The sequence below is a fragment of the Toxorhynchites rutilus genome, chromosome 3 (assembly GCF_029784135.1).
Source record: "Toxorhynchites rutilus septentrionalis strain SRP chromosome 3, ASM2978413v1, whole genome shotgun sequence".
NCBI classification, from domain to species: Eukaryota; Metazoa; Arthropoda; class Insecta; order Diptera; family Culicidae; genus Toxorhynchites; species Toxorhynchites rutilus.
Genome location: NC_073746.1, coordinates 295,181,092 through 295,196,121, shown reverse-complemented (window position 1 = coordinate 295,196,121; position 15,030 = coordinate 295,181,092). Strand labels below are relative to the sequence as shown.

Here is a 15,030-nt window from a genome sequence, read left to right as displayed (position 1 = left end):
GGTTGTAATAACTTTATAGCCAGGAGATGTTTATTGAGTATCCTATAGCCATGAGTGCTCTCTTGGGAAGTTCGTGTCACTGCTGTAGTGAATTGATCTCATTGGGTGCTATGTTTTGCTTATGTATAGGAAAGGGAAAGGAGAATGGACATGTGCATTCGAGGAAGTGAAGCGGGCTTCTAAGGAAGACATATATGGGGAACATAATATTGAGATCGTGACTACTTAAGCTATCATAATCCGATATGCGTGAACCTTTCGAACTTCTAAATCAGCAGCCAGTTAAAACCATTAATTTGATTTTTTACATAACCAAACAACATGCTCGATGTTATGACATCCTGGACCACAATTACATAAATTGTTAGTAGCAAGACCTACACGATAAAAACGTGAATTTAGCACGAATTGATTGGGCAACATACAATACATTAACTAATAAATGCCTATTATCAGTAAATGGAGAATAATTCATTATACGCATCAGCTCACATTGAGATCTAACGCCCGAATTTAGGCAAACAAATTGCTCGTTGCGTCGGGGAGGTTAGCGAGTGGTTAGTGCAATCGAAAGAAAACATACCTGTTAGAATTAGCCATAAAAATTGTAGAATAACCCTCATTTGAATTCCCGTGATACCGTTCGAAATGAAACGGACTGGAATTTTATGCTTCAATCCAGATTCAATAGATTAGTATCTTTGTAAAGCTTGACCCTCTTTTACCAAATATACGTTCAATATTACAGTACGGTCTCTTCATTTTCGTTGGTCGGTCGATGACACTGGACATTGTCCTTTTCGCGTGGTTCTATTGTGCATTGTGCACAAGTTTTGGAGTGCGTGCTTTTCGGTTGCTAGTATCATCTAGCGAAGAAGTCCTTCGAGTGCGGTAAAGACGAGTGTATCGTCATCAATACCCTTGTGTAATCGTTAAATTATTACCTTTTTCTACTATATTTACTGCTGGATAAATTTCCTGTCTAATGGTGTATAACATAACATATGTCGCAATAACGATTTTGAGTAATATGCGTTTGAAAACTCTTAATAAATCGTTACATTTTTCGTAGAATGACTCCCCTATATAGAAATCAAAGACATAGTCCTATGTTAAAAGTACAGATGGAAAAGATTTTTCACCCTTCTGGTACAGATGAAAACGTGGCAACATTGCTCACAAGCAGCATCTGTCAGATTATAATATGTCGCGATTGACATATTTATAAATAGAAAAAGGTTTGCAGAATATGTCAATCGCGATGATTTACACACATGAGCTATTTATATTTTGTTATTGAGAACAAAGAATTTTATGTTTTATTTCAATGGTACTATTCCAAAAAAAATTGTTTAAACTTGAAAAATTGAACGATTTCCTACATTTCGTTCACCGATCAAAATTTTGTAGATCTTATACTTAGGTACTTTTTTAGTTAAAATTTTCCGAAAGATAGTTTTAAAAAAATCAATATTTAAAAAAAATTGTCTAAAAAAATAACAAATTTTGGTCAAAGAATTAAATTAGAAATAGTTGAGCATTGAAAAATATCAAACACTTTTTTTTAATATTATTTCAAAAAAATATTTGAAAATTCAAATTCATTTTTCTCAAAAACATGTTTTTTTTAATTTTGAAAAAAAAAGAATTATACACAACTACCGACCACACATCCATAGCCTGGAAGAAGGGAACTGCTACAGGGAAATAGTTTTTCGAACAAAAACTTTTCCATGTTTGTTTTTGAAAAATCACTGCTAATCTAACCCGTTACATTTTTGTGTGTGAATTATCACAATTGACATGTTCTGCAAACTTCTCTACTTAGATACATGTCAAGAACATGTCGTACGCGATATTTTACACAGAAAAATGTTACGAGTAAAAGATTATTTTTTCATGAAAAAGTTGTTGTTAGAGAAACTTTTTCATTGTAGAAGTACCCATCTTCCGATGTAAAAGTTCGGCTGAAATGTTCATAAGGTTGACGTCTAGATGGCGCCTCTTGCAAAAATCTACATTACTATCACAAAGCACCATCTTTCAATGGATACGTATCAAAATTTTACAGCAATCGGTCGATTGGTTCGTGAGTTACAGCATTGAGAGTGAAGCTACTACTCCCAAATCAATGAAAACGATGGCAAAATTGCATGAATTGGGCTTCGAAATGCTTCCGCATCAACCGTATTCTCCAGATTTGTCCCAAGCGACTATTTTCTGTTCGCAGACCTGAAGAGGATGCTCGCTGGCAAGAAATTTAAGACCTATGATGAAATTATTGCCAAAACTGAGGCCTATTTTGGAAAAACAGAAAGAGTACTATAAAAATTGTATCGAAAAGTTGCAAGAACGCTATAATTACTGTAGCGCCCTCGAAGGCAATTATGTTGAATAATAAAATTGAATTTTGCAAAAAAAATAACCTTATAAACTTTTCAGCCGAACTGTTATGGATGTATGTTGGTTATTATATGGGCTATTCACATATTTTTTTAAAAGCCTGACCAAAACAAAACCAATGAAAAGCTAGTCTTATAGATGGAGACAGTTAGTATTTACCACTCCGTGCTTTTCCGTATCGCTGGAAACTGAAAAAAACGAGTAGTCCTAACGAATTGAAATATATATTCTATCAAAACGCAGCAAGACTAGTACCAAAAGAGCTCAGTTTTCTTCAGAAATTTTATCACAATCAAGTAGCTGAAGCCATTCTTCGCCGATTGCCCGAAGTAACCAGACGAAGGAAAGTCGCGTCCAAGTTCCGTTATCGGTTACCGCGTGATTGTTGTTTTTTTGCCGCTGAAGAGTTCATTTCACTATCTGGATAGTGAGTGAAGTGCCCTGCCTGCAAGTGGATAAAGGCTTTCATCCTCGGAAAGCCAAGCATTGGTTTTTGTTTTGTCGCTGCTTCGCCGACATTGGAGATTTCGCCGAGTCATCGTGCCAACAGTGACAGTGCGGATAAGCTTTCACCGACGACTGTGTGTAGTGGTGTCGTAGGCACATTCCCACCACCAACGAGCTTTCAGCACGCTCCCGTTCATCTGCACTGGAGTGCGTTCATAGGTGAATAAGATTGAATATACTGAGAGAAAATATTTAATAATTATAAGTTTTTTTTTTGTTTTTGTGAATTATTTTATTGTGAAATATTGTTTAAAAAAATACTTAGAATATAAGTGAAAATTTAAAATGGCAGAGAGTGGGGGACCTTCGGATATGGAGGTCTCTGACTCTAGTTCCCTCCTAACGGATAAAAAAAAGTCACTCAAACGTGTTCCAAATACGGAAGATACTTCTTCTGGGGACGAGTCAGCTAACCCTACCAAGCCTCCCTCCAAAAAACTAGCAAATCTCCCATCTGCCCTTAACGATCCCACTCTACCTTCAACCTCGTCTTCTCCCTCTGTTCTTCCCGCTCCTTCTCAACCTTCGCCTTCCCACTCTCAATCCCCGTCCTCGCCTTCCCCCCCTGTTATTCCCACTCCCCGTGTAAAGGTCTATCCAGAAGATGCGCCCGGAACTGGTCCCTGGGTTGTTTTCTTCAGGCCTAAGCCAAATGGAAAGGCGTTGAGAGTCATGCAGATCGCGAAAGATCTGGCAAGGTATACCTCCGTTTCGGAAATTTCGAAGGTTAGACCAAACAAATTGCGAGTTGTCGTGAATGATCGAAAAGATGCAAACAAGATTGTTGTCGATCAGCATTTTACAATTGAGTATCGGGTCTACATACCCTCTCACATAGTCGAAATTGAGGGTGTGATAACCGAAACGGGCTTGACGTGCGAATACATTACGAGTGAAGGTACCGGCCGTTTTAAAAAACTGCCCTCGACGACTGTTAAGATCTTGGGTTGCCGCCAGCTCGGAACAGTCTCCCATGAAGGAGAAGAAAAGAAATTTACGCCGTCCAACTCGTTTCGAGTCACCTTCGCTGGTTCAGCTCTCCCTGACTACGTGATGGTAGATAAATTGAGGTTAGCCGTGCGACTTTTTATTCCAAAGCCAATGACTTGTCTAAAGTGCAAGTCAGTTGGTCACACGGCTGCTTATTGTGCCAATAAAGAACGATGTGCCACTTGCGGAGAACAACATGAGGGGAAATCCTGCAGTGCGACTGAGCATAAGTGTCCATATTGCGGGGGATCCCCACACGTGCTCTCAGCTTGTGAAACATACAAGGCTCGCTGGGAGAAACAGAAGCGCTCTTTGAGGGAACGCTCTAAACGCACTTTCGCAGAAATTTTGAAGGGCGCTTCTCCACTGGCTCAAGAACAACAACCAATCAATACACACAATGTCTTCGCTACGTTGCCAGTTGACGAAATGGAAGCGGATACAGCTAACGGGGGCACGCCGTTTATTTCTCAAGGGAATCCCCGGCGCAAAAATGTGACCACTCCCAAAGTTCAAGGACAAGTCCCTCCGGTGATACCCCCTGTTAGCTTGCCCAAAAAATCGAGTGCAGCGGATAAGCAAAATCAGGTCCCTCCTGGCCTCCGTGGTAATGGTTCACCTTCGAACGACCCAGCACTCGAGGGGACATCAAAAACCCCAACTGTCCCTGTTTTTCCGTCAAGTTCAACTTCCCAATCGGGATTTATAAAGTTGTCTGACCTTGTGGATCAAATCTTCACGTGTTTTAATGTTTCCGACTCCATCAGAACCATTGTCACCGCAATGCTTCCAGTACTAAAGACAATTTTGCAGCAATTGATGCAAACATGGCCCCTCCTTGCAATGATTATCTCTCTTGATGTCTAATTTAAATAGAGAGGTCGGAGATATCACTGTTTTACAGTGGAATTGTCGTAGTCTTATCCCTAAATTGGATACATTCAAATTTCTAATTCATAAACTCAATTGTGATGTTTTTGCTCTATCCGAAACCTGGCTCTCTTCTCAAAATGATCTCTTTTTCCACGATTTTAATATAATACGCTTGGACCGTGATGACAGATACGGAGGGGTACTATTGGGGATCAATAAGTGTCACTCATTTTTTAGAATTGACCTTCCACCTACTGGAGGGATCGAAGCTGTTGCTTGTCATGCAAACATCAGAGGCAAAGACCTCTGTATAGTCAGTTTGTATTGGCCTTCGAGAGCTGCGGTTAGCCGCAAGCAACTTGTTGACATGTGCTCACTCCTTCCTGAGCCACGATTAATCTTGGGAGACTTCAACTCTCACGGAACTGCCTGGGGGGAACAGTACGACGACAATCGTTCATCGTTGATATATGACCTTTGTAACAGCTTCAATATGACCGTTTTGAACACTGGGGAAACAACACGTGTACCTAAACCTCCTGCTAAACCAAGTGCTCTTGACCTCTCGCTTTGCTCGAATTCACTATCGTTAGATTGCAAGTGGAATGTAATCCAGGATCCCAACGGTAGTGACCACTTGCCAATCAAAATTTCTATCACCAATGGGTTGAATTCTTCTGAATCAATAAACATGGCATACGACCTCACAAGACACATTGACTGGAAAAAATATGCGGACGCGATTGCTCTAGCCATCAATTCCAGAGATGGTTTGCCTCCATTGGAGGAGTATAACTTCATTTCTCGTTTGATATATGACAGCGCGGTTCGCGCTCAAACGAAACCCATCCCAGGTTCCACTATTCGTCGAAGGCCTCCCAATCCATGGTGGGATGGCCAGTGTTCCAAGCTTTATGGAGATAAATCGAATGCATTTAAAGCTTTTCGGAAACGTGGAACCCCTGAAAATTTTCAGAAGTATTTGGACCTTGAAAATCAATAAATTAAAAACTTGATCAAAGGGAAAAAACGTGCTTATTGGCGAAATTTCGTGGGAGGTTTGTCACGAGAAACGTCAATGAAAAAATTATGGAAAGTGGCTCGAAACATGAGAAATCGCTCTTCATCCAATGAAAGCGAGGAATATTCACATCGATGGATTTTTAATTTTGCACGAAAGGTTTGTCCCGATTCCGCTCCAGTGCAAAGAATTATTCGAGATATACCACAAGATAGGTGCGATCTTGATTCCGAGTTTTCGATGGTAGAATTCTCTCTTGCTCTCCTTTCATGTAACAATTCTGCTCCGGGATCGGATAGAATTAAGTTCAACTTGCTGAAAAATCTCCCTGATGTGGCGAAACATCGCTTGTTGAACTTATTCAATCGGTTTCTGGAGCATAATATTGTTCCAGATGATTGGAGACAAGTACGAGTTATAGCTATTCAAAAACCCGGAAAACCCGCGTCCGACTTCAATTCGTACCGCCCAATAGCAATGCTGTCTTGTATACGGAAATTGTTGGAGAAAATTATCTTGTTTCGCCTTGATCGATGGGTTGAAACGAATGGCCTACTCTCAGATACACAATATGGGTTCCGCAGGGGCAAGGGGACGAATGATTGTCTTGCGTTGCTTTCTTCAGAAATTCAACTGGCTTACGCCGAAAAAAAACAAATGGCTTCAGTATTCTTGGACATAAAGGGGGCCTTTGATTCTGTTTCAATAGAGGTTTTGTCAGACAAATTACAATCTCGGGGTCTGCCGCCTCTATTGAATAATATGTTATATAACTTGCTTTGTGAGAAACATTTGAACTTTTCTCACGGAGATTCGGCAGTAAGTCGGGTCTCTTACATGGGACTCCCCCAGGGCTCATGTTTAAGCCCCCTTTTGTACAACTTCTACGTAAGCGACATTGACAATTGCCTTACACAAAATTGCAGCCTAAGACAACTTGCAGATGATGGAGTGGTGTCTGTCGTAGGATCAAACGAATCCGACCTGCAAGAATCCTTACAAGATACTTTGAACAATTTTTCAACCTGGGCCATTGGGCTAGGGATCGAATTCTCCACGGAGAAAACAGAGATGGTGGTTTTTTCTAGGAAGCATAAACCAGCAAAACCAAAGCTTCAACTTTTGGGTAAACCGATCACTCATGCTATGTCATTCAAGTATCTTGGGGTCTGGTTCGACTCCAAATGTACTTGGGGGGCCCATATTAGGTATCTGAGTAAAAAATGCCAACAAAGAATAAACATTCTCCGTACAATTACCGGCACATGGTGGGGAGCCCATCCCGAAGATCTTATAATGTTGTATCGAACAACTATTCTCTCAGTGATGGAGTATGGCAGTTTCTGTTTTCAATCAGCTGCCAAAACACACCTCATTAAACTCGAGCGAATTCAGTATCTTTGTCTCCGTATCGCGTTGGGATGTATGCCCTCAACGCATACCATGAGTCTCGAGGTTTTGGCAGGCCTACTCCCACTAAAAGATCGCTTCAATTTATTATCTCTTCGGTTCCTCATCCGGTGTAAGGTTATGAACCCATTGGTGATCGGAAATTTTGAGCAGCTGATCGAGCTAAATTTTCATTCTGGATTCATGAGCTCATATCATGAATTCGTCTCCATGCAGGTTGATCCTTCTTCGTATATTCCCAACCGTGTTTGTTTTCCTGACTACATCAATTCCTCTGTGCATTTTGATCTGTCCATGAAGCAGGATATCCATGGAACATCAGATTATCTTCGATCGAGGATCGTTCCAACGATCTTCGATGCAAAGTATGGGGATATCAATTGTGATAATATGTACTTTACTGATGGGTCCTCTATGAATGAGTCCACAGGATTTGGAGTGTTCAACGAATTTTTTAGCACCTCACACAGTCTTCAGAATCCTTGCTCAGTGTATATTGCTGAATTGGCAGCGATACACTGGGCGCTGGACAGCGTCGCCTCACGACCTGTTGAACACTATTACATTGTAACGGATAGTCTTAGCTCTGTCGAAGCTATCCGTTCAGTGAGGCCGGAAAAGCACTCGCCGTACTTCCTTGAGAGAATACGAGAAATTTTGAGTGCTTTATCCAGACGCTGTTATGTCATTACCTTTGTCTGGGTCCCTTCACATTGCTCAATTCTGGGTAATGAGAGGGCTGACTCATTAGCAAAGGTAGGTGCAATTGAAGGCGATATTTATCAGCGTCAAATCGCCTTCAATGAATTTTATTCTTTAGTCCGCAAAAATACCATAGTTAACTGGCAACGCAAATGGAACGAAGATGAATTGGGCCGGTGGCTCCACTCGATTATCCCTAAGGTTAGCCTCAAACCATGGTTCAAAAGTCTGGACTTGAGCCGGGACTTTATTCGCACCTTCTCCCGACTCATGTCCAATCACTGTTCGTTAGATGCGCTACTCTTTCGTATTAATCTTGCCGACAACAATCTTTGTGTTTGTGGCCAAGGTTACCACGACATCGAGCACGTTGTTTGGTCGTGCGAGCTGTATCTTGTCGCCAGATCGAATTTAGTAGTCACCCTTCGGGCCCGAGGAAGGCAGCCCAATGTGCCGGTGAGAGACGTGTTGGCTCGGTTAGACCTTGATTACATGTCCCAAATATATGTATTCCTTAAAGCTATCGATCTTCGTGTGTGATTGTCCTTATACCCTTAGTTTTTCCTTTTCCTTTTCCTTTGTGAGAGATCGGATCCCTTCTTAAGAATAAGATGAAATGTAAATACATATTAGATATAAGATAGGTTTAAGAATTGAGTGTGATGAGTGTGATTGAGAGTGTGAGTGTGATCAATGTCAACATATCCTCATATCCCCTCCTTTTCCTGAAGAAAATATGTCACCCTTCTAAACTCGAGTTGACCGCGAGTAATCGGTTTCCTATATTATTAACATTAGAATTAAGGAAAAATGTATATATACTAGTAACAATACAGTAAGGAGTTCGGCTCCTTTAAACCTATGTAACTGAGCCTGTAAAAATAAACGATTTAAATAAAAAAAAAAGTAGCTGAAGACTTGCTTGAACGATCACTTTCTGATCCCACTTTCATCCAACGCAGATTTAGTGGCGACGAGGCATGGGTGTGACTTATTTCTTATTTCCGAAACTCAAATTACCCTTCATGGGACCCGTTTTGCCATCGTTGAAGACGTAAAATCGAATTCGCTGCGTGAATTGAAGGTAATTCCTGGATAAAGTTATAAAAAGTGTTTCGATAACTGGATTGTTCGTTTGAAAAAGAGCCTATTTTGTATGCGATAATATAAATTAAGATGATAAATAGAGTATTTTATTTAAAACGCAAAATTCCAGAATATCAAATAAATAGAATGTACTGTACAGAATGTACTGTATATATAATTTTCTTTCGTTTGACATTAAACTTCAAGAATATGTCAGTGTAATTCTGCATACAAAACAAAAGAGTTACTTGGTTGCGAATTAAAATGTCGAGTTTCGTTCCAAACATAGAGCATTTGCGGCATTTGCTATTTTTGTTTTCTTAATTTGAAGACAAAAGCGACCGAAGCGCTAAACGATGCTTTATAACGATTTTTTTCGAGAAGTCTAAGCACAAAAAATCATGATTTCCACCTTGTGAAATCGGCCTATACATAATTCATCCAAAGGCATTGATGGGAAAAATACCGGGATGGGCACGAAGAAACGGTAGAGAACAGCATGACAACGTACCGGCGGATATCGCTAAAGCCGTGAAGGATACAATGAAAATCCTTAGCTGGGAAACGAAACGGAAAGTTTGCATCGAAACAAACAAAAATTACTGGAAAGGAATCCACAATTTGCCTGGGAGTGGACGAAATCTGGAGAATAAAACAGGGATTACTTCGAGTGAAATGTTTTGGAGTCCTCCTGGAAATTATGTGTTTTCTGCATCGAAAAAAAACCCGGACAATTCCAATTTGCACACTTGGTATTCTTGATCAGCGTCGAACTTTACGGACAACCCAATATGTTATAAACAACCTTCAATATCGTGCCGCTGTTCTGCTCTAAAACATCTAACACGCCCATCTTCGTCAAATTTTCTGCAAGATGTCAATGTGTGTGTGCGAAACTGTGCGAAACCCGAATTTTTTTTTCTAATACCCAATGATAATTGAAGCTGAAACACGATCTGAATAAAAACAAATCACCCACACTAACTGCAATAGGAACTATCGAACCGATGGTTGTTTTAACCGAAACTGGAGCCGCGCCTCACGATGAACCAACCCGACATTGACCTCGAAGCGGTTCGTTTTGTTGGCTGACTGGTTGGCTGGCTGGTGTTCCAAATGAGATCAGATTACCAGCGCACGATGACGACGACGACAGTAACAGCAGCTACAGTTCAGTTCCGTGGAGTTACCCAACAACAACCAGAGAGCGCGCGCCTTCGAGTGGTACAATACCCGCAGCCGTGAATAATTACCACCCAGCTGTTCGTTTGTTGCTGTTGTTGTTGTTGTTGTTCGGTAGACCTCGGTTCGGTGGGAAGTTAGTACCCTTCCTACCATTTCTCCGCGCAAGTCCCGGACTCGAGCAAGCGGAAAGCATTCTTCCTCGTCGTGTTTAACAAGATGCGAAAATTGCATCGACCTCTTCCACGCTTCCACCACTTCCAGAGCGCACTTTTCGAGGCCCGGTGGTAATTCACGCCGCAGATCTTCGGGAGAAAAGAATCCATTTGAATGTGTATAGTTGAGTTGGGACCTCTACGGGGGTGTGGTTGGGTGACGGACGCGAAGTGCGCAGAAGCATTCCAAACAAAACTTGAAGCGCTTCACGAAGAAAGAAAAGCCAAGTAAACATGAAATGAGCATGAAATTATACCGTTCCGTTCTGGGACTGCCACCTGAGAGACAGGAAGAGGAGGTTGGAGTCAGTCTGTAGAGTCGGGGTGCCGCCGTGATTTGATTCTTATACTTTGAGAATTTCGCGGATTTGTACAAACCGGTGGACTCTGACGGGTTCTTCCTATGCTTCTTCCTTTATTAGATTAGACAGTACAGAGCAGTAGAGAGAAGGAAAAAAGAACGGGGGGTAGCCAATAATAATGGTGCCCCCGGTGAAGAAAGGCGAATAGATGGGCTGTATAAATTACATAATACACGGTTTTCCACTAAAAGTCACGCTCCCCAGTGGTTTGGGTGGTAGCGCGAAAGTAAGAGGATAGAGTTTTGGGTTTCTTTACGCCAAGGTCCGTTTATTGATTGTGTTTAGAAGAAAGAGAAGACAAAGAAGTGCGTGCTGGATGGCGTTCCCTTTGTTCTGGATGTTCTAAAGTTGGGAACACAAATAAATTTACTCACCGGGTCAGAAAATCTCGAGGAGTGCAACATTTTGAATTGCCACGGCTGAATAAAATGGCACTAGTTCACTGTCCGAGTTTATGATTTCATGTTTTGAAAACTAGACTTGACGCGTACCTGTAAAAAAGGAAAAAAAAAATCTCATTAGAATTTCTCTTATTTACAATCAATAACAAGTGAGCAGAAAATATGGGAAAGAATTTATTTTCCAACGTGTTGTTCTTAGCTGTTGCATCTTCAATATTTAAACCAGTTCACCAACTTGGGGAGAAAAACAGGATTGCCTCGCTCCAATTCGGAATGTGGATATAAACGATCGAGCATATCTTAATTATAAAAAAATAGCTGTTACCGCTTCGAAAATTGATAATACAATCTACAATTTATCTTCTGTCCGAGCTTCGACTTCGGCTGACTTCTTCCTTTCCACTGGGAGCACAAGTCCGATTATCAGGCTTGTTTATCTACATAAAATCACTCGAGTCTCCCGGTTCCCGGTCAACAAACGTGGAACAACGTTCTCTCCCGAAGTCGTCACATTCGGTTATATTGTTTACCCATCGTAGACTATGTCGACTTTAGAATGAAATAAACAAAAAAGAACTTCAGGCTAAGCCATTTCTGTACACTCGGAACCAATTGAGACAGGCAAAGTCCTCTTACGGGAAGCAACATAAAAAAGCATAGCGACAACCAGACCTAGAGATAATGATAATTATTGCTAATAATATTTAATTTTCAATCTTTAGTAATTAATAAACTTAACCGACAGTCAACCCGCAGGAACTTAGCATTGCCCGTGTTGGCAGCTTCCGTGCCGCGGGGAAATGTTCTCGGTGGAACTTCTCGATTTCGATCTCGTCCCCACAAAAAGCGGCTCTTTTTCAAAGCTGTCTCCCGGGAGTAGTTGGTGGTTCGTGTAATGCTATTGAAGTTAGTCATCAATTAGATTTAATAGATATCGCGATATCGTTTTGTATTTATGTATATATGCACTCGTTTTGTCCTATCCTCGCATCCGCGCATTCGCTAGGAATCCTGCTCCGTGGAGGGAAATTTCCCCTGTCTCTGTCCGCCTTCGTGAGAGTTGCGCATATCTGATTTGGGTTTCAGATGACGACAGCAGCTGAAACAGAAACAAGCCCAGCAACTGGCATCCGAGCGGAGATGGTGATCTTTGGATTGTGAGAATCGGCGATCTCCTAAACAGTCCGCGCCAGGCAGAGGAAGAGAGCGCGCTCCATAATAAGAACAAATTTATTGATCCTTGTCTGAAGCGGGAGTGCTACTGGCAGCGGAGTGGAATAGAGGTGGATAGAGTTACTGTAGGGTAGCTTTTGCTTCGTATCAGCGATCGCAGGAAAATTCCCAACACAGCGTGGATTTTTTGGGAGATTAGCTGATAAGCTCCAGAGATGAGCTGAGATCATTTACCAAACACTTCAATATATCATATATTACATTTGAAAGCGTGAATTTAGACTACCATCACGATTTGAGCGTCGGTTATTGTATATCTATTACCTCAAGCGTACAGCATTCAATTTTGATTTCAAGTTCTTTTCGAGGTATTTTGGAGATAGGGATTCGGATTCTAAACGAAGTGAAAATGAATAATAAAAAAATAGAACTGTTTAGCAAATCTAAACAAGTCTGAAACAAGATACATAAAAAAATTACTACTGTCGTATTGTTTTTAGACTCTTTTTTAAGATTTAATGATAATGGAGATTGTATGTTGTCGAATATTTCCAAACATGTTGAACTTTGATGAGTATGTGGTATTCATGAAGGATGTGACCTGAATTATTAGAATGGGATCTTCGCAAACACGCGAGTTCAATTTCAGGGCCCTTCATTGATTGATCTTCTCAAAATGCTTTTTTTCAAGGCTATAGGCCAATGACCTGACAAACAGTGTTTGAAATGCATTAGTATTTTGTCTGATACTTAATTCGATACTCACTGCTTCAGTGCTGTTCTTATTTCATGAGTTCAAATAAAGATAGTTTTTTGACGTAAGACTACGTCTAACCTTTCAATACAGGGGCCAATAGCTAAACCGTTAAATTTGCGCATTTTGATGAACTCAATTCCGATCATGAGTTGTCCAGCTAGAGGAAGGCAGCCCAATGTGCCGGTGAGAGATGTGTTGGCTCGGTTAGACCTTGATTAACTTGTCCCAAATATATGTTTTCCTTAAATCTATCGATGTTCGTGTGTGATTATCCTTATATCCTTATACCCTCCATTTCTTCCTTTGTGAGTAATTGGTCCGCTTGCTATAAACAGGAGAATGAAATGTAAATTCACAATAGATGTACGAATAGATTTAAGAATTGAGTGTGTGTGATTATCAACATTGTAATAATTTCCTTATACCCCATCCTTTTCCTGAGAAAAATATGTCACCCTTCTAATCTCGAGTTCACCGCGAGTAATCGGTTTCCCACATTACTAACCATAGATTTATGAAAATTGTTCATATATATATAGTTTTAAAGATATATTTAAGATTTCGGCTCCTTTAAACTTATGTAACTGAGCCTGTAAAAATAAACGAATTTATATAAAAAAAAAAAATGAGTTGTCCAATTCAATAATGTTGTTTTGTCCACATGATTTCTATGGCAACCGCTTGGCGCGCTGAAGTTTGTTTGTTGTGTCCTTCGCGGATAGCAGAAATAAAGTTTCTCTGTGTTGAGTGTGTTGAGGTGAACACTTTTAAAATGCCCAAATAAAAGGCAATATTCTGAAGAAAGCCTAAATTATGAATGGATCAATATGATGAACTCAAGCAATGATAAATGCAACATCTACTTGAGAATTCGAATGTTTTTTCATTCGAAAATGGTGATTTCTAAAACCGGACAAACCATGATCATTTTTTTGGGCCATGATCAGAGGTGGTCAAATCATGATCATAATTCCTCTTTCAGGAAAATCGATTATGTGTGATTTTCATGAAGAAAAATCGATTTGCATTTCTAGTTGCGTAAAAACACCCCAAATCGGACAAACCAAGATCATTTACCCTAAATGAAAAAAAAAATTATGCGTTGTCAATAATGGTGGGGTTGTACAATAGGGTGCCAATGAAAATGGTCATCTCGAATTTCAAAAAGTTACCCCATAAAAATGTTCACCGCCTCGAAAAAGCTGTCAACAGCGTCATAATCATTATTCGTGCACTCAAAAAATGGAAAATACATCTTGAAATATACCTTGAACAATAACCAAAATACACGAGCACTTCACTTTATTCGTAACATCCGAAAAAAATCCACCAAAATTCATTATTTTCCGCCCTTCCTGAAAGGGGTCCCCCCTTAAGGGAGAGTGGCGCAAAGCGGTCAAAGTTTGAGTTTTTTGAAAATGGTAACTTTTTGAAATCTTAGGGAGCTGAGAGAAAATTGAATTGGAATTTGGACATGTTATCGGGCTTAGTTGTATTCCGATCGATCATTCAATCATTTAATTTTCGAGCATTGTTTCTGGGTTAATTTTGGCGTCAGAGTGTAGCGCATTTCAAGCCGAATGTGAATAAAAAATTTCCCAGCGGTGAGAGCTGTGTTCTTCTGCGGAAAACTGAAGGAGAAAATTGGTTTGGTTACGCATTGGTTACCGTCGCCGCCGTCATCAGAACACAACCGATTCGGTACGGATTTTCTGTTGTCGTTCTACGAAAGGTGTTGCAATGCAAAATTTATGTATTATTTCTTTGGGAAATAGTGTTTTTGGCACATAGTTTTGCCTATATGTAATTTTGCTAAGATACTGAGATATTGAAAAACTACTTGGATAAATTCAGTGTTTCAGTGTCGCTCTAGACAGAAAGCAACGATTCATCTAACGCTGAGAATTCATTCGACAATCTGCTCGAACTGGCTTTTTATTGCTTTTCG

General features: G+C 40.3%; 1 protein-coding gene across 6 annotated transcripts in view; it reads right to left on the bottom strand.

Annotated features, from left to right (window-relative positions):
- LOC129773633 (tetratricopeptide repeat protein 28) overlaps positions 1 to 15,030 on the bottom strand; it is a 472,791-nt gene that overhangs the window by 69,353 nt on the left and 388,408 nt on the right. Inside the window, exon 1 of one of the 6 annotated variants that reach the window (XM_055777273.1) lies at positions 11,126 to 11,242. The exons of the other annotated variants lie outside the window; for them this stretch is intronic. Within the exon in view, the coding sequence (XP_055633248.1) occupies positions 11,126 to 11,155 (30 nt within the window). The 5' untranslated portion in view covers positions 11,156 to 11,242. Of the gene's footprint in view, positions 1 to 11,125; positions 11,243 to 15,030 lie in introns of those variants that run through there. 6 annotated transcript variants of the gene reach the window in all.